This window comes from Cucurbita maxima, unplaced genomic scaffold (assembly GCF_002738345.1).
Source record: "Cucurbita maxima cultivar Rimu unplaced genomic scaffold, Cmax_1.0 Cma_Scf00058, whole genome shotgun sequence".
Taxonomy (NCBI): domain Eukaryota; kingdom Viridiplantae; phylum Streptophyta; class Magnoliopsida; order Cucurbitales; family Cucurbitaceae; genus Cucurbita; species Cucurbita maxima.
The window spans coordinates 418950-445551 of record NW_019272074.1 but is presented as its reverse complement, the minus strand read 5'-3'; the positions used below and the strand labels follow the sequence as shown (position 1 = coordinate 445551).

At 41.4% G+C, this 26602-nt stretch overlaps 2 protein-coding genes and 4 non-coding genes across 7 annotated transcripts; 4 read left to right on the top strand and 2 right to left on the bottom strand.

Annotated features, from left to right (window-relative positions):
• Positions 1-1892: 1892 nt before the first annotated feature.
• On the bottom strand, positions 1893-4669 carry LOC111471794 (cation/H(+) antiporter 1-like). Its single transcript, XM_023117461.1, has 4 exons — positions 4517-4669; positions 3460-4449; positions 2236-3167; positions 1893-2175 (listed from the first exon to the last, which is right to left on the bottom strand). Exons 1-4 carry the CDS (start codon positions 4667-4669, stop codon positions 1893-1895), a joined length of 2358 nt encoding a protein of 785 aa, XP_022973229.1.
• A 1339-nt stretch (positions 4670-6008) lies between these two features.
• Positions 6009-6204, top strand: LOC111471830. The gene has a single exon (XR_002715267.1). It is a non-coding gene; the product is annotated as a U2 spliceosomal RNA (small nuclear RNA).
• Positions 6205-11502: 5298 nt separating this feature from the next.
• Positions 11503-11698, top strand: LOC111471829. The gene has a single exon (XR_002715266.1). It is a non-coding gene; the product is annotated as a U2 spliceosomal RNA (small nuclear RNA).
• A 2255-nt stretch (positions 11699-13953) lies between these two features.
• On the top strand, positions 13954-14149 carry LOC111471833. Its single transcript, XR_002715269.1, has one exon. It is a non-coding gene; the product is annotated as a U2 spliceosomal RNA (small nuclear RNA).
• Positions 14150-20371: 6222 nt separating this feature from the next.
• Positions 20372-20567, top strand: LOC111471826. Its single transcript, XR_002715263.1, has one exon. It is a non-coding gene; the product is annotated as a U2 spliceosomal RNA (small nuclear RNA).
• Positions 20568-21243: 676 nt separating this feature from the next.
• Positions 21244-26376, bottom strand: LOC111471818 (ras-related protein RABH1b-like). 2 transcript variants are annotated; one of them, XM_023117493.1, is made up of 7 exons: positions 26076-26376; positions 24708-24778; positions 23104-23192; positions 22750-22861; positions 21905-21995; positions 21531-21712; positions 21244-21481 (listed from the first exon to the last, which is right to left on the bottom strand). In XM_023117493.1, the coding sequence occupies exons 1-6, from the start codon at positions 26190-26192 to the stop codon at positions 21566-21568; spliced, it is 627 nt and encodes a 208-aa protein (XP_022973261.1). In that variant the 5' UTR covers positions 26193-26376; the 3' UTR covers positions 21244-21481; positions 21531-21565. The 2 variants fall into 2 exon arrangements, with proteins under 2 accessions (XP_022973261.1, XP_022973260.1); XM_023117492.1 differs by having other exon boundaries at positions 21244-21712.
• Between the last annotated feature and the right edge of the window lie 226 nt (positions 26377-26602).

Sequence of the window (26602 nt, the reverse complement as noted above, 5' to 3'; positions counted from 1 at the left end):
TAAAAAAAAAAAAAAAAAAAAAAAAAACTCGGGTGGAGAAGCTTTTTGAAACTACCCTAGAACGAAAGCGAAAACACGCCAAAGTCGCGAAATCGATACCCAACCATCAAATTGGGGCATTCCCCACCACAATGCCGAGAAATATTTTTTTTCCATGCGTGCAAAAAAAACACTCCCGTGGAGTAGCTTTTCGAAACCGCCCTAGAACGCAAGTGAAAACGCACTGGTGTCGCGAATTCAATACCTAGCCATCGATTCTAGGCATTCACCACCACAATGCCGAGAAATATTTTTTTCGCATCCATGCAAAAAAAAAAAATGTTCTCGTGGTGCAGCTTTTCGAAACCGCCATAGAACAAAAGCAAAAACGCGCTGTTGTAGCAAAATCGGTGTTCGACCATCGAGTTGGGGCATTCCCACCACAATGTCGAGAAATATTTTTTTTGCATGCATGCCAAAAAAACGCTCTCGTGGAGCAGCTTTTCCAAACTACCCTAGAACTCAAGTGAAAACGCGTCGTTGTCATTAAATTGGTGTCCAACCATTGAATTGTGGCATTCCCCACAACAATGACGAGAAATATTTTTTTCGTATGCATGCAAAAAAACGCTCCCGTGGAGCAGCTTTTCGAAACCGCCCTAGAAAGTAAGCGAAAACGCGTTGGTGTCGCAAATTCTATACCCAACCATCGAATTGGGGCATTTCCCACCATAATGCCGAGAAATATTTTTTTCGCATGCGTGCAAAAGAAAAAACGCTCCCGTAGAGTAGCTTTTCGAAACTGCTCTAGAACGAAAGCGAAAACGCGCTAGAGTCGCGAAATCAATACCCAACCATCGAATTGGGGCATTCCCCACCACAAATGCCGAGAAATATTTTTTTTGCATGCGTGCAAAAAATATATATTTCACTCTCGTGGAGCAGCTTTTCAAAACCGCCCTAGAACGCAAGCGAAAACGCGTTGTTGTCACGAAATCGGTGTCCAACCATCGAGTTGGGGCATTCCCCACCGCAATGCCGAGAAATATTTTTTTCGCATGAATGCAAAAAAAAATGCTCTCGTGGAGCAGCTTTTCGAAGTTGCCCTAGAACTCAAGCGAAAACGCGCCGTTGTCATTAAATTGGTGTCCAACCATCGAATTGTGGCATTCCCCACCACAATGCCAGAAATATTTTTTCGCATGCTTGCAAAAAAATGCTCCCGTGGAGCAGCTTTTCGAAACTGCCCTAGAAAGTAAGCGAAAACGCGCTGGTGTCGCAAATTCTATACCCAACCATTGAATTGGGACATTCCCCACTACAATGCCGAGAAATATTTTTTTCGCATGCACGCAAAAAAAAAAAACGATCCCGTGGAGCAGCTTTTCAAAACCACCATAGAACGCAACCGAAAATGCACCGGTATCGCGAATTCGATACTCAACCATCGAATTGGGGCATTTCCCACCACAATGCTACGAAATATTTTTTTCGCATGCGTGCAAAAGAATGAGCATTTCGGAACCGCCCTAGAACGCAAGCGAAAATGCACCGGTATCGCAAATTCGGTTCCCAACCAAGGAATTTGGGCATTCCCCACCCCAAAACCAAGAAATATTTTTTTCGCATTTCAGAACGGTCGTAGAACGCAAGGTCCCAACACAAATAAAATTGAGATAAGTTCCTTAATAAATACAATTTTAACATAAATAAAATTGTTGCTTAATTGGTCATATTCAACAAAAGCAAATACAAAATTGAGATAAGTTCCTCAATTAAATAAGCTTACAATTTTATACAATCTATTATTTATTTTCAACTATTATTTTAGGTAAAAAATAAAAAACTCCAAATTTTGAAAGACAATTAATGAATTTATTACACGAATATAGGAAAGCAAAGAAGTAGAGATGCTAGTCATCAATGAGGTCCTTCTTTTGGTGTCTATGTTGTTGAACAACCAAAACCGAACCATTGATATTGAAGTCGGAAGAAGCCAAGAGGTCACCGACGGTGCCGAGCTCAGGGCATTCCTCCCAATCACTCATTCCCGTCGTCAACGTCGAGTGACCTCTTCCTCCTTTCCCAACTATGAATAGAGAGTACATGTCTCCTATGTCTCTAAGCTCTTTTACCGTCTCGGTCCCATTCTTCACTTGCTTCTCGACGTATCCAGCTTGTCCGGTGGACACGTGCCTGGCATCGAGTTATTTTAGTTTAAGTTAAATTACGAAGTTTACGTTTAAGAAGTCGAACCTGTCGTAGAAATCAGCTAGGAAGGCATTATCTGTCTCACTTGAACTGGACCTTAGACTGGGCAAAGCCATCAAGACCCCTTCATCACTTGATGATGATGACTCCGCTGTTGCCTCCATGTCGTTAATGGTCACTAGTGGAACAAATCTTACAACGGTCAAATTAATCCTTGAATGACTAATCATCCTCCTACTCCATGCCAAAGCCTCCCTATCATCCGACCCACCAAAAAACAATGTGGCCACGTGCTGCACGTGATCCGAGATCAACAAATGCGAGAACGCCAAGAATCCCGTTTGAATCCGATCCACGAGGATCCCAACCGAGCAAGGCGCGTGGCGCAAAATCTTTTGATTGGTGGTTCTGATGCCCTCCTTCCCGCTCTCCATTTTCCCATCAATCCGTTGGTGCTTATGAAATGGAAGAATAACAACCGACACCCTAAGATCCTCCGCAGCATTACAAACATCCTCGTACAATGTCGGAAAACTCGACACAGCTTTCGAGAGTGGCATAAATATTTTTGTGTCCGATATGAATGCATCGATGGCACAATGGATTTCAAGCACGTCATTCCCACCGTACCCCTCATCGTCACTCAATTCGTCTTGTTCGAGCTCATGGTACGAGAGGTTGGTGCGACGCTTGTGGAGGAGCTCGATTAGGTGAAGGAGAAAGGGAGAAAGGTGGGAGGTATGGCCTCCGCTTAAGGCCGAAAGAAGTGGAAACAACCCTGAGAGGTGGCGAGGCCCATAGGCACATGCTAATGCTCGAAGCTCATGGTTCGGGTCCGTGTGCTCCAACGACGTGTGGGTGTGCGAGAACAACTTGTACTCGCGCCGCATTAGCAATGCCACAATAGGGCCCGAGATTATAGTGTTGATTACGATGCTTATTAGGAGGAGGTTGTACGCTCGAGGATTACTCCATGACTGCAACCAAAAGTACACAACTCTACCATGACCATTGTTAGTTTAACAAGTTACATTTATACATATACTCTAAGCTTCAAATAATAATTATCATGCATAATCATTGACTAATCTAATACGATACGACGAACGACAAAAGACAGTGAACATTCAAACAAAACAACGACACGTACCACTTTATTTTGTTTAGCTGTTCCACTTCTTCAATCACTTGTTCGTGTCAAATTAATCGACGAACATACTACAAACAAAAAAACGTCAAATAAAAAAAGTGAATACATATGTTACTTACCATGAGTGACTTAGAGGCACCACCAATGAGCAAGAGATCAGCATGGCCCTTCAAGTTAAGAACAAACCCTAGAAAAACCCCTTCATTCAATGGGATATTCAAGTAATTGCAAGCCGCCAAAGTGCCACTCATTTTGCTCCCAATACTCAACAAAACCATAATGGCCACAATGATGACATTGCTCAATTTCCAAAGATTATTCCCATCAAATTGGAACCCCACGTACCCAAAATAGATTGGCAAAACAAAATTATGCACAGAATAAGTCAATTTGTGCAATAAAGTCCTCGCCGTTTTGCCCTCTTTTGGGAACATGACACCCAAAACAAAGCTACACACAATGCTGTTAAAGGTCTCTAGCTCAATGATCACTGAAGCCGCAATGACAAGGGACAACAAGAAAAAAACCTCCATGTTTTTAAGGTACTTTTGGTTACGGTTACGTTTGTTGAACCAACTGGCTAAGTATTTGTTTAGAATCACAACGCCGGTAATGAAGAGAGTGCAAAATATTCCTCTCCCAAACCCTCGGAATGATCTCAAGGCTACGATTGCATTGAAAAGGGCCAAACATGCCATTTCGTTGATGAGGGCCGACGAGATGGCTAGTTTCCCAACGTCGGATGTCGCGAACTTCAACTCGGCGGCGAGGCGAATGACGATTGGAGATGCGGTGTAGGCTAAAATCAACATGATAATAAAGAAGAAGCCGAATTTGCTGCCTTTTTCTTCGAATTGTTGGTAGAGGAAGAAGGAGACGGCAATACCAAAGACGCTGCCGACGGCGGCGCCTCCGCATGCGACAATGCCTGCAACGCGAAGGTTGCGAATGATGTAAGGGAAATCGGTCTCTAAACCGATAAGGAACATGAAGACAATTCGGCTTAGAAATCCAAAGATTTCGTAGTAGTCGGCAGCCGAAGCTTGGAAAAAAACGTCTCGGATTGCTCTAATGTTGGATATTCCGGTCGGACCTAACACCATACCTGCCTGCAACGTAAACTTTTATTAAACAAAAACATGTTACAATGTAGTTGTCTCTTAATAACAATAATACCAGAATTTGAGCAATCGGGCCTGGTTGGCCAAAGGCCTTGAGAACGAGATGGAAGAAGTGAGAAAGGACAAGAATGAAGGAGACTTGAACGCCCATCGAGGACAACGGGTTGAACAAGTCCTCTTGGCAAACCATTCTATGAGTTGCATCCATTTTGCTTTTGGTTTGATTGATTGATTGTTGAGAGATTGGAAAAAGAAGGAATAAAATTGGAGAAGAGAATGGTTGTTAAAATGGCTAAGGAATTTGGGTCTCCACTAATTTTGTGCAATGGAGATGGAGAAAAATAATTGTGGAGAAAGACTTGAAGGATCCGCTATTTTCTCTGCCTTATTGACCTCTTCTCTTTGGCTGTCCTGTCTTTTCCAACCACAATTGACATAAGCCAATGAAAGCAAAGGTCATTAACTGAATCTAGTTTGTCTCATACATTCTAGGTCTCGTAAAGCTCTCGATATTGTCCTCTTTAGAACTCAGGGACATTCTAATGCATCGTAGATTTAAAATAATGATATAACGCTCGCTGTTAGTAGATATTGTCCTCTTTAGAACTCAGGAACATTCTAATGCATCGTAGATTTAAAATAATGATGTAACGGTCCAAGCCTACCATTAGCCGATATTATTCTCTTTGGGCTTCCTCTGTCCAACCAATGTGGGATATCACAATCTGCCCGTCCTCTTTAGAACTTAGGACATTCTAATGCATTGTAATCCAAAATAATGATGTAACGGTCCAATCCTACCCTTAGCCGATATTGTTCTCTTTTGGTTTTCTCTGGCCAACCAATGTGGGATATCATAATCCGCTTCTATTGAGGGACACAGAACTATTGTGGGACCCACCAACAAAACAACCAATGTGGGATTTCACAATGCGCTTTCATTGGGAACCCTTGCTGACGCACTATTCAATATCTGACTCTTATACTATTTCTAATGGCTCAACCCACCGCTTACAAATATTGTCCTTTTTGAACTTTTCCTTTCGAGGTTTCTCTCAAGGTTATAAAATGCCTACTAGGGAGAGGTTTTCACACCTTTTAAGTAATGTTTTGTTCCCCTTTCCAATCGATGTGGGATCTCACAAATGAATGAAATTGTGATATATCACTCAGCTGCCAATGCAAAAAGATGTAAAAAGTAATGGAACGTTGTTGTAAGTCAATTCCTCATCCACTTGCCGATGATACAATTGAACTACCATTTGTTTTACCTACTCGATAAAGAGAAAAGATAAAAACTTTATGAAATTATGGATTAAAATTTATGATAAACTTTTAAAACAAAATTTTATTTTAATATGTTTTTAATTTTCCAATTTGATACACAATTCTAAGGTTAACAAAAATGGTAAAAATATTGTGCATTTATAATATTTAAAATCAAAGCTTGTTCACATATTAACCAAATGATTGTCCCACATCGGAAATGCTGCAAAGGACTGCACCAAATGTCAATATAAAATGCCCTGGGATTGAATATAATCTTCATACCTTTCTCGGCCTTTTGGCTAAGATCAAGTGTAGTATCTGTTCTTATCAGTTTAATATCTGATACGTGGGCCATCGGCCCACATGATATTAAATTAATTTTTTATGGGAGAAGGCCCACCAAGGTAGCTTGCTATCTGGGCCTTCGAGCGTCGCCCTTGCGTTGCACTACTGCATGGGCCTGGCGCATCCCTCCAAGCCCAGTTGAATTGATTCTGATGGGAGAAGGCCCACCAAGGTAGCTTGCTATCTGGGCCTTTGAGCGTTGCCCTTGTGTTGTGTTACGGTCATGCTCGTCGCCCTTGCGTTGTGTCACGGTCGGGCGTGTTGCCCATGGCTGCATGCCTATGGCAAGCCAAACCCTTGTCATGTATGATGCCTCAAAAATATCATGTCTAGGTCTGTCAGACATGAAATGCCTCAGAATGGCTAAGCCGTTGTTATCTCTCTCTTGCTTGCTTATATAACGTCTCTTTCAAAAATCTCTCTTTCTAAAATCTCTCTCTACCCTCGTTTTCTAAAATCTTCTTTCAAAATCGAGGCTAGAGGCTCGATCATACGTCGCTTAGCCGTAGGCGACGCAAGAACAAATTGGCTTAGCTCACTTGTCGTTGGAAAGTGAGTGCCGCACAATCGCTAGTCTGCTGCCTTTAAAAGTGCGATTGTGTCAAGTGGTATCAGAGCTTTGTTAGCTCCGTGACACAGTAAAGACCGAAACCATGTCGGCGACAAAGTCGACACTCAAAGCACAAGCCGACCGGCTTATGCTAATAGAGGAGGAAATGTTGTTCCTCAAAGAAGTCCTTGACACCCTCCGCTTCCTGAAAGCACGGGTGACCGAATTGAGTGAGAAAGTCGTAGGAATTGACGCAATGGACAACCGCCTGGATGGGTTGCCAATCGCAGAATTGATGTTTCGAGTGACCTCGCTCGAAGAAAGAGTTACTCCTATGAGCAGCCCAAAATCGTCTGGTAGTCCAGATAGCTCTGTCGCGCACGAGGGACGTGGCGAAGAGTTCGACGTGCTACAAAATACAATGATGAGCTTGTTCAATGGATTAGCTGATGAATTCAGAACAACAATCGACGACATCCAAGAAAGGATGGCCTCCATGGGCACTCGAATTGAAGTGACCATGAAAGCCGTGGAGAACGTCACGGCTGGGCAAACTAATACAGGGTCCAACAAACTAAGATTCCCAGATCCTAGAGCCTTTAAAGGGAATCGGAACGCCAAAGAGTTGGAAAACTTCATCTTTGATGTCGAACAGTACTTCAAAGCCACAACGGCTTGTATTGACGACAAGAAGGTGACCGTAGCCTCGATGTATCTCATAGACGACGCCAAACTGTGGTGGCGTACGAAGGTGCAAGACATCGAGGATGGATTGTGCACCATTGACTCGTGGGAGAACCTTAAGAAAGAGTTGAGGGACCAGTTCCTCCCCGAAAACGCAGGACATTTAGCAATAGAAAAACTAGTAGCCCTGAAACACACTGGAGGCATACGAGACTATGTCAGACAGTTCTCAACCCTGATGCTAGATATCAGGGGCACATCAGAGAAGGACAAGGTGTTCTTCTTTATAAATGGGTTACAGCCGTGGGCCAAAACAAAACTACACGAGAACAATGGTCTGTGTCGAGAGACTCCTAGACTATGGGAACGAAGCGGGATCCCAAAGAAGAATGACACCAGCCCCAAACACTGGGGGCAAGACATACAAACCACCAAGTCATCGAAATGGAAGCCCCAACAGGCCGAACGGAGGTAACGACAGACCAAGCGAATGGACGGATAGACCTTCTCAGAACAACCAAGCGGGGACATCTCGAGGATCTTACCATCAAAGGAACCACCCGATGACGCCTTTACAATGCATGCTGTGTAAAGGTCCCCACAAAGTATCTTACTGTTCTCATCGGGCCTCTCTCACTGCGCTCCAAGTGTCCATTCAAGAGAGCAATGACGCAAGGGTTGAGACTATGCTTGACAAGAAGGAAGATCAAGACAATCCCCGAATGGGCGCGCTTAAATTCTTGTCAGCCCTCCAACGGAAGGTCGAACCGAAGGAGATAGTAGAGAAAGGGCTCATGTTCGTAGATGCGACAATAAATTCCCAACCGAATAGGAGCACTCTGATAGATTCAAGAGCGACCCACAACTTCATCGCCGATCAAGAAGCCCGAGGATTAGGACTCACTATAGAAAAGGACCCGGGAAAAATGAAAGTTGTCAACTCTGAGGCCTTGCCTATTGTGGGAGTTTCCAAAAGAGTCCCCTTCAAAATAAGGGATTGGACAGGAGAGCTAGATCTTGTCGTAGCTCGCATGGACGACTTTAACGTGGTACTTGGGATGGAGTTCCTCCTAGAACACAAAGTTATCCCAATGTCGCTGGCAAACTGCTTAGTGATCACTGACCGCAACCCCACAGTAATACCTGCAAGCATCAAGCAACCAGGTAATCTTCGAATGATCTCGGCCATACAATTGAAAAGGGGACTCGCACGAGAGGAACCTACATTTATGGCCATACCATTGATGGAAGTAACAACCACCGAAGAAATTGTCCCAAATGAAATCAATGAGGTACTAAACAGCTATGCTGACATAATGCCAGAGAGCTTACCCCAAACATTATCACCTCGTCGAGGCATTGATCACGAAATCGAACTCATCCCCGGGGTTAAACTGCCAGCGAAGAACGCATACCAGATGGCTTCGCCCGAGCTAGCCGAATTAAGGAAACAACTAGATGAGTTGCTGAAGGCGGGATTCATCCGCCCGGCAAAGGCACCCTACGGAGCCCCCGTACTGTTCCAGAAGAAGAAGGATGGGACGTTGCGTCTGTGCATAGACTATAGAGCCTTAAACAAGGTGACGGTACGCAACAAATATCCACTGCCGATAATATCCGACTTGTTCGACCAACTTCACGGGGCCAAGTACTTCACGGAGTTGGACTTACGATCAGGGTATTACCAAGTACGTATTGCCGAAGGGGACGAGCCCAAGACGACGTGCATAACAAGATATGGGGCCTTCGAATTCCTAGTAATGCCCTTTGGCTTGACAAACGCTTCAGCTACTTTCTGCACGTTGATGAACCAAGTTTCCTACGAATACTTAGATCAGTTTGTCATAGTATACCTCGACGACATAGTGGTTTACAGCACAACCCTAGAGGAACACAAAGTGCACTTGAAGCTGGTGTTTGACAAGCTACGACAAAATCAACTGTATGTCAAGAAAGAGAAATGTGCATTCGCACAAACATGCATCAACTTCCTTGGACATGTCGTCAAATGTGGACAGATTAGTATGGATAGCGATTAGATAAAAGCTATCCAAGAATGGAAGGTTCCTACTTCCGTATCCGATTTGCGGTCCTTCTTAGAATTAGCCAACTACTATAGGCGGTTCGTCGAAGGGTTTTCACGACGAGCCGCCCCATTGACAGAGCTGTTGAAGAAAGACCACACTTGGTCGTGGTCAAATGATTGTCAAATGGCCTTTGAAGATCTGAAAACAACCATGATGAGGGGTCCTGTCCTCGGATTGGTAGATGTTACAAAGCCATTTGAAATAGAAACAGACGCTTCCGACTTTGCCCTAGGTGGGGTCCTTATTCAGGAAGGCCACCCCATCGCTTTCGAAAGTCGAAAGCTCAATGACGCCGAACGTAGATACACTTTCTCCGAAAAAGAAATGTTCGCAGTAGTCCACTGCCTTCGAGTCTGGAGACAGTATCTCTTGAGATCACAGTTCGTAGTGAAGACGGATAACAGCGCCATTTGCCACTTCTTTGATCAACCAAAATTGACGGCAAAACAAGCCCGATGGCAGGAGTCGTTGGCTGAATTCGACTTCAAGTTCGAACACAAAGCAGGAAAGAGTAATCAAGAAGCTGACGCACTGAGTCGGAAGGGCGAACATGCGGCCCTGTGCATGTTGGCCCATCTTCACTCAAGTAAGATCGATGGATTGATGCGCGACATCATCAAGGAACATTTACATAAAGACCCATCGGCCAAAGCCGTCGTCGAACTAGCTAAAGTTGGGAAAACACGACAGTTTTGGGTTGAGGGAGACCTTCTGATGACAAAAGGAAACAGATTGTATGTCCCAAGAACGGGAGAACTGAGGAAGAAGCTCATTCAGGAATGTCATGATACCTTATGGGCCGGACACCCTAGGTGGCAAAGAACATACGCTCTAATAAAAAAGGGGTACTTCTGACCAAACATGCGAGACGACATCATGCAATACACCAAGACATGCCTCATCTGTCAACAGGACAAAGTCGAGAAAGCCAAAGTCTCAGGACTCTTGGAACCTCTACCTGTGCCGACAAGACCCTGGGAAAGTGTATCTCTAGACTTCATAACACACCTCCCAAAAGTCGGGGAATATGACGCTATCTTGGTTATCGTAGACCGATTCTCAAAATATGTGACGTTCATCTCCACTCCCAAATTATGCTCGGCTGAACTCACAGCTCAACTATTTTTCAAACACATTGTAAAGTTATGGGCATTCCGTCGAGCATCATCAGTGATCGGGATGGCAGATTCATTGGGACATTCTGGACCGAGTTATTCGCCTTCTTGGGAACAACCTTAAACATCTCCTCGAGTTACCACCCCCAAACCGATGGTCAGACAGAACGGTTCAATTGCTTGCTCGAAGAATACTTACGTCACTTCGTCGACGCTCGCCAGAAGAATTGGATACAACTGTTAGATGTCGCCCAATTTTGCTTCAATTGTCAAACCAGCTCGTCTACGGGAAAGAGTCCCTTTGAAATTGTAAGTGGACGACAACCGGCCTTACCCCATATTATTGATCATCCTTATGCAGGGAAAAACCCGAGCTCACAACTTGACAAGAGAATGGAAGCAGACAACAGATATAGCCCGGGCATATTTAGAGAAGGCTTCCAAGCATATGAAAAAGTGGGCAGATAAGAAGCGTCGCCCCCTTCAATTCCGAGCAAGAGATCAAGTCCTCATCAAGCTGAAACCAGAACAGATCAGATTTCGCAGTCGAAAGGACCAGAGACTAGTTCGAAAATATGAAGGCCCGATTGAAGTCCTTAAAAAGATCGGGACTACCTTCTACCGAGTTAATTATTTATTAAAGAACCAATAATATTTAAGATATAATTTTGAGTTTGACATTTATATTAGAATGACTTAAAAGCTAATAAATATAAACTAATTTTATATTAATAAAAACTAAATTTTTAGTATTAAAATTTACCAACTACTCATAATAAAGATTGAATTTAATTGAAAGAAAGAATTAAAAGAATTAAAATGTTCCAATTAATATTTAATATAATTCATAGGTTTTTACAATATCATATTATATAATTTAAAGCACTCGAAATGAGGTGTAAAATTTCCTTTAGCTATCCCACATCGGAAATGACTTGAAAGGCTGCACCATACGCTACTATAAAAGAGCCCGTAGATGCCTTATCAATTCATACCTTTCTCGGCCTTTTGGCTAAGATCAAGTGTAGTATCTGTTCTTATCAGTTTAATATCTGATACGTGGGCCATCGGCCCACATGATATTAAATTAATTTTTTATGGGAGAAGGCCCACCAAGGTAGCTTGCTATCTGGGCCTTCGAGCGTCGCCCTTGCGTTGCACTACTGCATGGGCCTGGCGCATCCCTTCAAGCCCAGTTGAATTGATACTTCTGATGGGAGAAGACCCACCAAGGTTAGGCTATATGGGCCTTCGAGCGTCGCACTGGCGTTGCACTACTGCATGGACCTTGCGCATCCCTCCAAGCCCAGTTGAATTGATACCGATGGGTGAAGGCCCACCAAGGTAGCTTGCTATCTGGACCTTCGAGGGTCGCCCTTGCGTTGCACCACTGCATGGGCCTGGCGCATCCCTCCTAGCCCAGTTGAGTTGTTCCTGTATTTTTTTAGACGGTTCATGCTTTTATTGCGTTTAATGCTTATTCCGGACTTTATTAAATAGATAAATTTTACGTTGATAATAATCAAATCCATTATCTATATAAATTTACTTTCTAATTTCAAGAATTTGAATTACGGAAGTACGTTGGAAGTGAATTTTCTCCAATTAATATGGATAAAAATGGAAAATTTCCCAAAAATCTTGACTTCTAAGTAATTGGTTCGACCTTGCCTCTACTCAAAGTCGAGTCTCTCAATGTAACGTCGCGTCCAACATCATCTTGGTTCCCAATTAATATGACTCATATGTCTTGACGCCATTTCAAGTTACGAGGTGTCGTCGGCGATTGCAGCGCACTCGATCATGCTCAAGAACGGGCCCACGAGTCATTCATAACATCGGGTCATCGCGAACATCTATCCATCCGGGTTTTATCGAGGCATTAGTGCTCTCATGCCCATGTCATGACATTTATGGATTTCGTACTAGATAACGGGTGCATAATCCAACCTCTGATACATGGGCTAGGGCATAATACCGACACACCCGTTCTGTCCGGAAGTGTCCTTGAAAAATTAATTTCAAAAGAAGTTGCCCGAGACTCTCATCTTAGAACATTCGCTCTCACTGTGACACATACATCTGCCACAGGGTAGCTCGCTTAGGCCATAGAGTCTAGGGGTGGTGGAGAGGTGATACCATGTCCCATCTACGGTACATTTTGAGGCATTTCCAAACTCGCTAATGTAAACATGATTGTGGCGAATGGGCATACAGTGTCAGGGAGCATCATTTAGTGTCCAATTGACACCAAATTTGGCAAGTTTTCATATTTCATATGGACAGACTTGACTCTAGAACCACATGTCTAAATTCCCTACAAAACTATGACTTTCGGAGCTAAGGCTCGGGGCCCTACCCAACCCTTTAACAAGCCTATTGGTACTTTTGTCTATTCGTTACCCTTATCTTGCTTATGTCTCGTCTTCTCTTCAATGTCTGCCGTGTGTGGTGTGTTAGATGATGCAATCTACTCTTTTCGTAATAAGGTTGCGACACTTAGCACCCTCTTCTAGTCTCCCTTGGACAAAGTCCACTGCTAGCTATAGACATTGTCTTATTTGGACTTTCCTTCAAGGTTTATTTCCACGCCCTTACAAGAAATGTGCTTCTATAGGTCCCTTGTTACCATTCAGTGCCTGGTGACTCTGATACTATTTGTAATAGCCCAAACCCATCGTGCCACCATTAGTAGATATTGTCCTTTTTGTGCTTTCCCCTTTGGGGTTCCCCTCAAAGTTTTAAAACATGTTTGTTATAGAGAGATTTCCACACTCTTATAAGGAATGCTTGTTCCCTTCTCCAACCAATGTGAAATCTCACTAATGAATGAAATTGTGACATTTCTCGTTACCAACACAAAAAGATGTAAAAAATAATGGAACGTTGTTGTTAGCCAATTCCTCATCCACTTACTAGTAGGTTGATGATACAATCGACCTACCTTTATCTTTTACATACTTGATAAAAAAAAAAAAAAATGCCCAAAGTTTTCTGGAATTACCCATTAACATGTATTTGGTATAGGGAGCAATTGTGCCTTACACCTTGGAGATTTTTTTTGTGTTATATACTTTCTAGTGATAATTTTTGGAATTTTTTTAATATGATTTTGTTTTTGCAATTTGACAAATAATTAAAATGTTATCCTAAACAAAGATATTAAAAAAAAATGGGCAAAAATAAGGATAATTTTTAAAATAGAAAAATTAAAAATTAAATAAAGCATAAATGATGTAACATTTAAAAGTATTTTAACTGCTAACTGAACCAGAATAGAGTCATCTTACTCAACTGAGACCAAAAGAAAATATTACTTTGTTTAAAATTCATAGAACTTTTTCAAATATTATCCAAACAAAGATTGTCCCACATCGGAAAGGTTACCCAAGTACTGCATCAGACACCAATATAAAAAGCCCATGACTTGTCTTTTAGACTCATACCTTTCTCGGCCTTTTGGCTAAGATCAAGTGTAGTATCTGTTCTTATCAGTTTAATATCTGATACGTGGGCCATCGGCCCACATGATATTAAATTAATTTCTTATGGGGGAAGGCCCAACAAGGTAGCTTGCTATCCGGGCCTTCGAGCGTCGCCCTTGCGTTGCACTATAGCATGGGCCTGGCGCACCCCTCCAAGCCCAGTTTAATAATTAATTTTTTATAAATTTATTCTTAAATTAGAGGTTCTTTGAGTGCGGGCGCTGTGTGAAAAATAGTGGTGGGGCCGATAAGGAGAGGCGCAAGGTCGGTAATGTAAGTCGATGGCGTTGTTGAGATCGGCGGAGGACAGTGAGAGGAATTTTAGGGTGGAAAGTAGAGGATCTCAATTTGTGTCATTCAAGTGGTGGTTTCATTTTCTCTGGTTGCGAAGGAAGGAAGGGTCTTTTACCTAAACGACGGTTGAAAACGAATGGAACAATTCGGGCGTTCCCACCTGCACCCCACCAGACACGCTCAGCCTGAAAACGCAACCCACGACCCACAGTTACCGTGCAACCCACGACCCACAATCACTTGCATAGGGGATCGAAAAATGATTTCAATTGTTAGGGTCTAGAAATTCTTTATTGAAAGGATTTAAAGCATTTCATAGATTAGAATATAAACATATCTCATGTTATCCACGACCAATTATAATATGCTATGAAATGTCATAATACACTGTGATAGGATTATGTTGGACTACGAATGAGGGTTCTTTTGTCACGGTCATGCTCGTCCAGGGCGTGTTGCCCATGGCCGCATGCCTATGGCAAGCCAAACCCTTGTCATGTCTTTTCATTCTAGTGTTTTTACTTTTGTAGTTCTAGGGCGTATGACGCCTCAAAAATATCATGTCTAGGCCTGCCAGACATGAAATGCCTCAAAATGTACTATAGGGGGATATGACTAGTTGTCAACTTCTCCCTACCCAAGGTTATATATGCTAAGCCGTTGTTATCTCTCTCTTGCTTGCTTATATAACGTCTCTTTCTAAAATCTCTCTCTACCCTCGTTTTCCAAAACCTTCTTTTAAAACTGAGGCTAGAGGCTTGATCATACGTCGCTTGGCCGTAGGCGACGCAAGTACAAATTGGCTTAGCTCACTTGTCGTTTGAAAGTGAGTGCCGCACAATCGCTAGTCCGCTGCCTTTGAAAGTGCGATTGTGTCAAGTGGTATCAGAGCTTTGTTAGCTCCGTGACACAGTAAAGACCGAAACCATGTCGACGACAAAGTCGACACCCAAAGCACAAGCCGACCGGCTTACGCTAATAGAGGAAGAAATGCTGTTCCTCAAAGAAGTCCCTGACACCCTCCGCTTCCTGGAAGCACGGGTGACCGAATTGAGTGAGAAAGTCGTAGGAATCGACGCAATGGGCAACCGCCTGGATGGGTTGCCAATCGCAGAATTGATGTTTCGAGTGACCTCGCTCGAAGAAAGAGTTGCTCCTACGAGCAGCCCAAAATCGTCTGGTAGTCTGGATAGCTCTATCAAGCACAAGGAGGGACGTGGCGAAGAGTTCGACGTGCTACAAAATACAATGATGAGCTTGTTCAATGGATTAGCTGATGAGTTCAGAACAACAATCGACGACATCCAAGAAAGGATGGCCTCCATGGGCACTCGAATTGAAGTGACCATGAAAGCCGTGGAGAACGTCACGGCTGGACAAACTAATACGGGGTCCAACAAACTAAGATTCCCAGATCCTAGAGCCTTTAAAGGGAATCGGGACGCCAAAGAGTTGGAAAACTTCATCTTTGATGTCAAACAGTACTTCAAAGCCACAACGGCTTGTACTGACGACAAGAAGGTGACCGTAGCCTCGATGTATCTCATAGACGACGCCAAACTGTGGTGGCGTACGAAGGTGCAAGACATCGAGGATGGATTGTGCACCATTGACTCGTGGGAGGATCTTAAGAAAGAGTTGAGGGACCAGTTCCTCCCCGAAAACGCAGGACATTTAGTAATGGAAAAACTAGTAGCCCTGAAACACACTGGAGGCATACGAGACTATGTCAGACAGTTCTCAACCCTGATGCTAGATATCAGGGGCACATCAGAGAAGGACAAGGTGTTCTTCTTTATAAAAGGGTTACAGCCGTGGGCCAAAACAAAGCTACACGAGAACAAGGTCCAAACCCTAGCTGCCGCAATAGCCTGTGCCGAGAGACTCCTAGACTATGGGAACGAAGCGGGATCCCAGAGAAGAATAACACCAGCCCCAAACACTGGGGGCAAGCCATACAAACCACCAAGTCATCGAAATGGAAGCCTCAACAGGCCGAAAGGAGGTAACGACAGACCAAGCGGATGGACGGATAGACCTCCTCAGAACAACCAAGCGGGGACATCTTGAGGACCTTACCATCAAAGGAACCACCCGACGACGCCTTTACAATGCATGCTCAGTAAAGGCCCCCACAAAGTATCTTACTGTCCTCATCGGGCCTCTCTCACTGCGCTCCAAGTGTCCATTCAAGAGAGCAACGACGCAAGGGTTGAGACTATGCTTGACAAGAAGGAAGATCAAGACAATCCCCGAATGGGCGCGCTTAAATTCTTGTCAGCCCTCCAACGGAAGGTCGAACCGAAGGAGATAGTAGAGAAAGGGCTCATGTTCGTAGATGCGACAATAAATTCCCAACCGAATAGGAGCACTCTGATAGATTCAGGAGCGACCCACAACTTCATCGCCGATCAAGAAGCCCGAAGATTAGGACTCACTATAGGAAGGGACCCGGGAAAAATGAAAGCTGTCAACTCTGAGGCCTTGCCTATTGTGGGAGTTTCCAAAAGAGTCCTCTTTAAAATAGGGGATTGGACAGGAGAGCTAGATCTTGTCGTAGCTCGCATGGACGACTTTGACGTGGTACTCGGGATGGAGTTCCTCCTAGAACACAAAGTTATCCCAATGCCGCTGGCAAAATGCTTAGTGATCACCGACCGCAACCCCACAGTAATACCTGCAAGCATCAAGCAACCAGGTAATCTTCGAATGATCTCGGCCATACAATTGAAAAGGGGACTCGCACGAGAGGAACCTACATTTATGGCCATACCATTGATGAAAGTAACAACCACCGAAGAAACTATCCCAAATGAAATCAATGAGGTACTAAACAACTATGCCGACATAATGCCAGAGAGCTTACCCCAAACATTACCACCTCGTCGAGGCATTGATCACGAAATCGAACTCATCCCCGGAGTTAAACCGCCAGCGAAGAACGCATACCGGATGGCTCCGCCCGAGCTAGCCGAATTAAGGAAACAACTGGATGAGTTGCTGAAGGCGGGATTCATCCGCCCGGCAAAGGCACCCTACGGAGCCCCCGTACTGTTCCAGAAGAAGAAGGATGGGACGTTGCGTCTGTGCATAGACTATAGAGCCTTAAACAAGGTGACGGTACGCAACAAATATCCACTGCCGATAATATCTGACTTGTTCGACCAACTTCACGGGGCCAAGTACTTCACGAAGTTGGACTTACGATCAGGGTATTACCAAGTACGTATTGCCGAAGGGGACGAGCCCAAGACGACGTGCGTAACAAGATATGGGGCCTTCGAATTCCTACTAATGCCCTTTGGCTTGACAAACGCTCCAGCTACTTTCTGCACGTTGATGAACCAAGTTTTCTACGAATACTTGGATCAGTTTGTCATAGTATACCTCGACGACATAGTGGTTTACAGCACAACCCTAGAGGAACACAAAGTGCACTTGAAGCTGGTGTTCGACAAGCTACGACAAAACCAACTGTATGTCATGAAGGAGAAATGTGCATTCGCACAAACATGCATCAACTTCCTTGGACATGTCGTCAAATGTGGACAGATTAGTATGGATAGCGATAAGATAAAAGCTATCCAAGAATGGAAGGTTCCTACTTCCGTATCCGATTTGCGGTCCTTCTTAGGATTAGCCAACTACTATAGGCGGTTCGTCGATGGGTTTTCACGACGAGCCACCCCATCGACAGAGCTGTTGAAGAAAGACCACACTTGGTCGTGGTCAAATGATTGTCAAATGGCCTTTGAAGATCTGAAAACAACCATGATGAGGGGTCCTGTCCTCGGATTGGTAGATGTTACAAAGCCATTTGAAATAGAAACAGACGCTTCCGACTTTGCCCTAGGTGGGGTCCTTATTCAGGAAGGCCACCCCATCGCTTTCGAAAGTCGAAAGCTCAATGACGCCGAACGTAGATACACTGTCTCCGAAAAAGAAATGCTGGCAGTAGTCCATTGCCTTCGAGTCTGGAGACAATATCTCTTGGGATCACATTTCGTAGTGAAGACGGATAACAGCGCCATTTGCCACTTCTTTGATCAACCAAAATTGACGGCAAAACAAGCCCGGTGGCAGGAGTCGTTGGCCGAATTCGACTTCAAGTTTGAACACAAAGCAGGGAAGAGTAATCAAGCAGCCGACGCACTGAGTCGGAAGGGCGAACATGCGGCCCTATGCATGTTAGCCCATATTCACTCAAGTAAGATCGATGGATCGATGCGCGACATCATCAAGGAACATTTACATAAAGACCCATCGGCCAAAGCCGTCGTCGAACTAGCTAAAGCTGGGAAAACACGACAGTTTTGGGTTGAGGGAGACCTTCTGAGGCAAAAAGAAACAAAAGAAGTAGAGGAGATCCTCGCCGACAGGGTTAGGAAAATAGGACGACCTGTACGGACGATTCGTGAATTCCTTGTCAAATGGAAGAATCTCCCTACAGAGGAAACAAGCTGGGAACGCGCCAAAGACCTAATCTCCGCCGCCACCCACATCGCTAGGTTTGAAAGTAGTCGGTTGACGGGGTCGTCAACCAATTAAGTGGGGGAGGATGTCACGGTCATGCTCGTCCAGGGCGTGTTGCCCATGGCCGCATGCCTATGGCAAGCCAAACCCTTGTCATGTCTTTTCATTCTAATGTTTTTACTTTTGTAGTTCTAGGGCGTATGACGCCTCAAAAATATCATGTCTAGGCCTGTCAGACATGAAATGCCTCAAAATGTACTATAGGGGGATATGACTAGTTGTCAACTTCTCCCTACCCAAGGTTATATATGTTAAGCCGTTGTTATCTCTCTCTTGCTTGCTTATATAACGTCTCTTTCAAAAATCTCTCTTTCTAAAATCTCTCTCTACCCTCGTTTTCCAAAACCTTCTTTTAAAATCGAGGCTAGAGGCTTGATCATACGTCGCTTGGTCGTAGGCGACGCAAGTACAAATTGGCTTAGCTCACTTGTCGTTTGAAAGTGAGTGCCGCACAATCGCTAGTCCGCTGCCTTTGAAAGTGCGATTGTGTCACCTGCCTGGTGGGCCCATACTTGCATGTGTGGATCGTGTGTTGAGAAATAAATATACATCCAATTTGTTCGGACTGAAAAAGTCATCTAAGAGAATACGGTTCTAAATTATAGATCTTATTCATGTGTGCATGCGTTTGCATTCCTAGATTTCAATAGTGGGTCACTTGCTTTATATTTCTTAAAATGGTAAGTCTTGTGCTACTCTTATATTTTAAGTAAAAGCAAGACACCCCGTACGGTTGACGGCGGCATCGCGTTAAAGACCATGAAACCGTATCAGGGTAGTTATATTTTATTTTGTAGATATTAAGTCAATCTAGGGCATAATTTTTTAGTTTTTTCTTTGGTTTTATTTTATTTTACATTGAACATTCTTTGTTGTTTTATTTTAAGACTCTTACGCAAACATATAAGTTCATAACATCGTTTTATGAATTATTTTAAATGAATATTTCTGCATAAAGAGATTATATCACGCATATGGTAGCGGCCCTATTTCCCTAAAAAAATTAGGGTCGTTACAATTTGCAGGAGTGAGAATGACATTTTTTCGGTTTCAATAAGCCTACTATTTTGAGCATTTTTCAAATTAGGAATTGTGAATATAATTTCACCCATAGAATTAAAATTTATTTATAGAGAAAATAGATGATTATTGTTGGATCATAAATTAATTATTTATTAAAGAACAATAATATTTATTAAAGAACAATAATATTTAAGATATAATTTTGAGTTTGACATTTATATTAGAATGACTTAAAAGCTAATAAATATAAACTAATTTTGTATTAACAAAAACTAAATTTTTAGTATTAAAATTTACCAACGACTCATAATAAAGATTGAATTTAATTGAAAGAAAGAATTAAAAGAATTAAAATGTTCCAATTAATATTTAATATAATTCATAGGTTTTTACAATATCATATTATATAATTTAAAGCACTCGAAATGAGGTGTAAAATTTCCTTTAGCTATCCCACATCGGAAATGACTTGAAAGGCTGCACCATACGCTACTATAAAAGAGCCCGTAGATGCCTTATCAATTCATACCTTTCTCGGCCTTTTGGCTAAGATCAAGTGTAGTATCTGTTCTTATCAGTTTAATATCTGATACGTGGGCCATCGGCCCACATGATATTAAATTAATTTTTTATGGGAGAAGGCCCACCAAGATAGCTTGCTATCTGGGCCTTCGAGCGTCGCCCTGGCGTTGCACTAATGCATGGGCCTGGCGCATCCCTCCAAGCCCAGTTGAATTGATTCTGTTTTTATTATTTGTTAGTTGTTTTTCTAATGGGGTTTTTTTTCAATAAAAATAAAAAATAAAAAATAAAAATAATAAACGTGATTTAGGATTTATTTTTATAATTTTATTATCCTAAAATTAACCCCTCAATCGTCAATCTTCTCCAGTTAATTACTCTTTTTAGCTATCGATGATTAAAAAAGAATCGATCTTTTTCTATTTTTAATGTGAATGACATGACAGCTCAAGTTTCAATATTCAATAAAACCCTTCAGCCGTTGGAAGAACAAATGGGCTGTAAAAGACCATTTTACATAAATACAGTGTAGTAACTTGGAAGAAAAAAAGGAAAAATGTATGAGAACAAATAATCTAAAATCATTTATAAGCATTTCTACTTTACATTTATAAGTAACTTAATTCATTTATAAGTAACTTAATTCTTCACTAAAATACTATTTATTATATCAATATCAATAACCCATTGTTTTCACTTGCGAGAAAAAAAAAAAAAAAATCCGGAAACCAATTCTATCTCTATTCATAGAGAGATAAAGCAACGCTACAAAAGAGATTCTTTCAACTTTTTTATACACCAAAAGCTCAAAGAACGAAAACCACTCACCTTTTTCCTGCCAGCCATATCTTATTATGAACCAACACAACAATCCATTGCAAGAACAGGTGAAATTTGTAGAATTTCTAGATAAATTTCCATTTTGTAATCAAGTCCGACAGAAAAACATCTATTTTTTTTTACAAATCCCAAGGACCCAAATAATGACTCCACCAATACATAAAATTACTCCATAAAATAACAATCGTCTACCTTGCCACCAATTTCATTTTACGAATTTAGTCTCTGCTCAAGCAAGGCATTCATATAGATATAACCAATCTTGTACCTGAATATGCTCACAGTTCTAGAAGGTTGAGGCGTTGAAAGCAAAAAGCAAGAAAGAGTGATTCCGTCAACAATTCGTATCGGGCATCATTAGCAGGCACATCCACCCGGCTGCTGCTGGGATTGTGCAGCACCACTGCCTGAGGACTTCAGGTTAACATCGACCATGTCTTCTTGTTTTGCTGATGAGAGAGTTTCCATTCCCGGCAAAGCTGCAGCGATTTTTCGGAACAGTGCCTGCACAAATTATAGGGATGGCCGTTAGAATACCATAAACGAGTACGAAGATTTAACAAAATTTTTGTCAAAGAATGGAGTAATCCTAAAACATCTTCGTCAAGTTCCCTAGAGTATATAGCGGATGATTGGCATATGTTCAATCTGGAGGTAGAGTACAAATATCAGGCTATCAGAGTATGAATGGTTTACCTTGATATTAAATCCAGCTTTAGCACTTGTTTCGATAAACATGACATTTAGTTCACGGGCTTTGGCTTCTCCTTCCTCTATGGAGACTTGCCTACCAATGCAGCATATGGGAAAATGGTGAAACAACATGCCAAACAAGACTTCTAAGTAATGTCAAAAAAACGCAATATTAAATTGAAACATTTTTCCCTTAGAAAATATAGGAGCAAGAACAGTGGTAGATCACAACATCATGTTCTACTCTTTTTCCACACATTACATATAATAAAAACGTAAGATTATCTGATAATGATATGCCTTAAAACAATATTGCCCAGACTACTGATATACTATATTAACTTGAATCATCGTCCAAGTTTGGTATTTAACTAAATGATTTTTTTAGAGAAAGATCAAACTAGATGAAACTTAGAGCTCAATTTATTTTGAAAGCTATATTCATAAATCGGATAGCACAATGAGTAGTAACAACAAACTATTTTTTGAACATCTGACCGTTTGAACAATATGGAGGCAAGAACAAACCTTTAAGTTCTAGACATCCCCTTACTTCCGACATAACTAATTACAGATTGGTTGCTGAGTAGGCTCATAAGGGGTGTTTGGTTTGAACAATATGGAGATGAGGATTTGAACATCTGACTGTTAGAACAAACCTTTAATGTTTTAACCAATTGCTTAGGGTATCTAAAAAGCCAAAAAGATATGCAAGCTCTCTATATCACTTCAATATCATTAATATTTTTCTTAGAACTCCAATTCAGGTTTGCATATATTATTCAGAATTGAAACAGCTAAAAAGATAGAACATGCAAACGAAATAAAAATCCACGGTTAGCTATTACCTCTTCTCCACAAGGTCCGTTTTGTTCCCAACAAGCACTATAATGACATCACTGCCCCTCTCAGTGCGCACCTCCTCAATCCATTTTGAAGTGTTTACGAAAGTTTGCCGGCCTAAGTAACAACAGGATAAAAACAGTTCAAAATAATCCTTTGACCACATCATGGCACAGAATTAACTCCACAGCATGTAATCGAGTAACTATATGAGATTAAGGACCAAAAAGGCTTTGGATATTAGATCCCAGATCCACCCCAAGAGTATACAAGATATTTTATCACAACACCGAAGAATACACACTTTCAATTGGTTTACTTAATTATTCTCATTCAATAGAAAATTTCAGATTCCATACTTGCAACATCAAAAACAATGACAGCGACAGATGAGTCCCTGATATAGCTTGGTATTAGACTTCTGAATCTTTCCTGTCCAGCAGTGTCCCTGAGAAACAAAGCAACATAAAATTTATAAATGTACAGCAAAACCCATTCTTCCGGAAAAGACAAATATGAAAGTCGATCCAATTAAATAGAATGAGAAGTATCATAAATATACGTGAAAAGAAGTCAAAATTGATACATTAATTTATAAGATGTGTCTATCAAAAACAAAGGAAAAATTTGATTAGCGCACCTGTAACATTTTTTTTTTATTTGATGGAAAATATACAGATGGCAAAGATACATTAAACATTGCTTGTTACTTAGTTTCTAGATGATATTATCTATAGAAACTAATTAGTTCCTTCTAGTTGTCTGAAGTTTTTTTATTCTGCAGTTTTCTTATTAACTTCGTGCAGCTTTTTCTGTATCTCCTTTCATCCTCGAGTGGCAGGCACAAATTGAACAGGCCTAGGAGTTAAAAGGAAAAATAAGGTCTCCAATTGGCCATGTTCAGAAAGATAGCACGGTAGTTCTGAAGATTAGCGAGAGAGGCCCAAAAAGAAGCCAAGAAACTATAAAATGACTACCCATTTCTGACAATGGAGATGAGTTTTATTGGAGCTTTTATTTAGAATTCATGGTTGGAAAGAAATAATAGAATCCTTCTAAAGGTTGTTTTCGTTTCATGGGATCAAATTATTTTTGGGGCATTGCCCTATTCATATTTGTACAAACCTTTTACTTTTAACATGTGTTTTCTTCTCTTTGTGCCAATTGGAAGACTTTTTTTTCATAACTTCCTTAGCCAGGGTTGTTGAGGCTTTGCTCCTCTATTTTTGTACATTTCATATTTTCAATCTTGTCCATATACATAAATGACGTGATGTGAGACCAAGAACTTTTATCTGAGGAATAAAAACAACTAGTGAGCTTTTCAGAGAAGCAAATATTACTTTCATTAATTCCATCCCATAAAAAAATTGGGCTCCCTCCCTATGAAACCTCCACAACCATATTTAAAGAAGAGAATTAATTTTATGTTAGAGGCCACATTTCATCCAATAAGGTGGTCCGGCACTTTCCATTTGATCCCTCCCAAAAGAATTTTTTAATATATATCTTCAAATTTCTAACAACTTTATTGGGAATACTATGAAAGTATTAATTGCCGCAAATGAGCACCCCCACCTCTACAGACTAAAGCAGCAAACTAGTTCAATCATTTTTTAGAATTTTCCTCCAAAAAGGAATTCCAAATGCAGACTTTTTGGATTTCCTCCCCCAAGGACTACACCTTTAAATTTATTTTCAAGTTTCAAAGGAGAATAGTTTAAATCTAGGAGGAATAGCTATACTGGATTGTTTGCTTGTTTCCGTTGTTGAAATGTATCATTTATACCATGGACTGAAGCAAATAAATCACATAAGTTCTTCAATTCTCAAGGATAAATAAATCACATGATTTATATACAACACAAAAATGTGATTGAATTAGAAGAGTAATGTGAATAAGTAAAACCAATAGAAGCAGTCATCTATATATGAACAACCATAAATTTGTAATTTATCTTACCACAACTGCAGTCGAACAGTACGATCTTCCAGATACATGGTTTTTGAGAGAAAATCAATGCCAATTGTAGCCTGAACAATGGTACATAATTATATATTGCAAGAAGTGAATGTGTGGTATAAAATTGCAACTGAAATTTTGAAAGAACTTTGTATCCAACAAAAGATAAAAAAAGAAGACAAAAGAAAGAGAGAGAGATGGAACTATATATCTACCATTCATTATCAAAAAGGAAATACAAAAGATGGAAGATAATGCACCCATTTGATCTAGATGTAATTATGATACATTTCCACTTGGTCAAGACTAAACAAATAACAGAATCCCGAAAGGCTTAATGTAAAAACCTCAAATTGATGCATTGAAAAGAACATCATCAAAAGAATATTTAAGAAAATTATTGCTGAGATAACCCAACAACATGATGAATCTAGCATCTTCTTAGTTCTTATTAACTTGGAAACTAATCAGTAGCACAATCCACCTGTCCACTGAACATCAATCACTCCTAATCGGCTTCCTCTATATATCCTGTTCCCCATAGAAGCAGTGACAAAAATGTCCCAATAGTCAAAAACCATACAGGACTTATCATGTTGTGCTGTCAATGCAGTTACAATAACCGAAGACACATCTGGTAGCAGTTGGATTATTGGCAATGCTCACCCAACTCCATGAGGTAGGGACAAAATACTAGGCATGCGAGGACATGTAACAGTGGTTTTTTTTTTGTACGAAGTCAGCCAACTATTCTTCAAATAATCCAACAAATTAAAATATGGGAAGTAAAGACCAAAAAGCTTTTCAGTCCACAAAAGTTAGCACGAAGTCAGATCATGATTCTAGAATAATGGTCTAGATTCAAATTAGCTGAAAGAAAGGCATCAACGAAAACCCTCCCTTCTCCTCATTTCGATCCAATTCTGCAAGGCGTACCCAATAAACTAGTACTAAAGACTAATGGTGTTGACAGCCAACAGCGTTAAATTCTGAACATCATTCACCCGGAAGCAGCAAGGTCAGAATCATAGACTTAAGACACTGCTTGATTACTGAACTCTCGACTAAGAACTAATATATTGAAATAAATACAGAGTGTGGAAGGAAAATGCTGATCGCCTAAGAAGAAAAAACCAAAGGATCTGAAACCATAAACACGGAATTGTCGACCTCCTCAATGACACAACGAGACACAACAGAAAATAAAACCGCATATAATCAAAGAAAACTGCAGATGGAAACAAGAGGAATCAAAATTAAAGATGAAACAACAGGATCAGGCATTGATCAACAGTATCCGAACCGATCCGGCCGCAACGTGTGATACAAACAAGGATCTAAACAATTAAGGATTCAGCAGGGAATTACCTGATATGTATTATCGAATTTGTCGTACATGAAGCGTGTAATGATGCTGGTTTTCCCAACAGACTGGTCTCCGAGAAAGACCAGCTTATACTTCGCCAGAGCCGACGTCGGTGCCATTTCCGGAGAGATCTCTGGTTTACCTTTCCGACAGAGGAAGAATTACGGAATGGAGATGGAGATGGAGATGGAGATTTCGGTCGAGGTCAGCTGCAATGGAAACTCTCCCTTTTGGCCCAGTTCCTTCTTTCTTTCTTTGATCTGGACTCTGCTTTCAGTTTCCCACTGCTCGTTAAGGATCTCAATTGTGAATAAACGGGTCGGGTCGGTCGGGTCGGGTCGAATCGGTTTGTATCTCTCGGTTCCTTCTCACTCCCAATTTTTTATTCCATGATTTTTCTAATAAGCTGAAATTTACATTTTCGTCCTTCACCAACACACTTTTTTGTTCCATAAAATTTAAATTTCGTAATATTTTAGTCATTCAATTTTCAAACCCGACATTTTTCGCTCTTGGGTTATGAACTGCA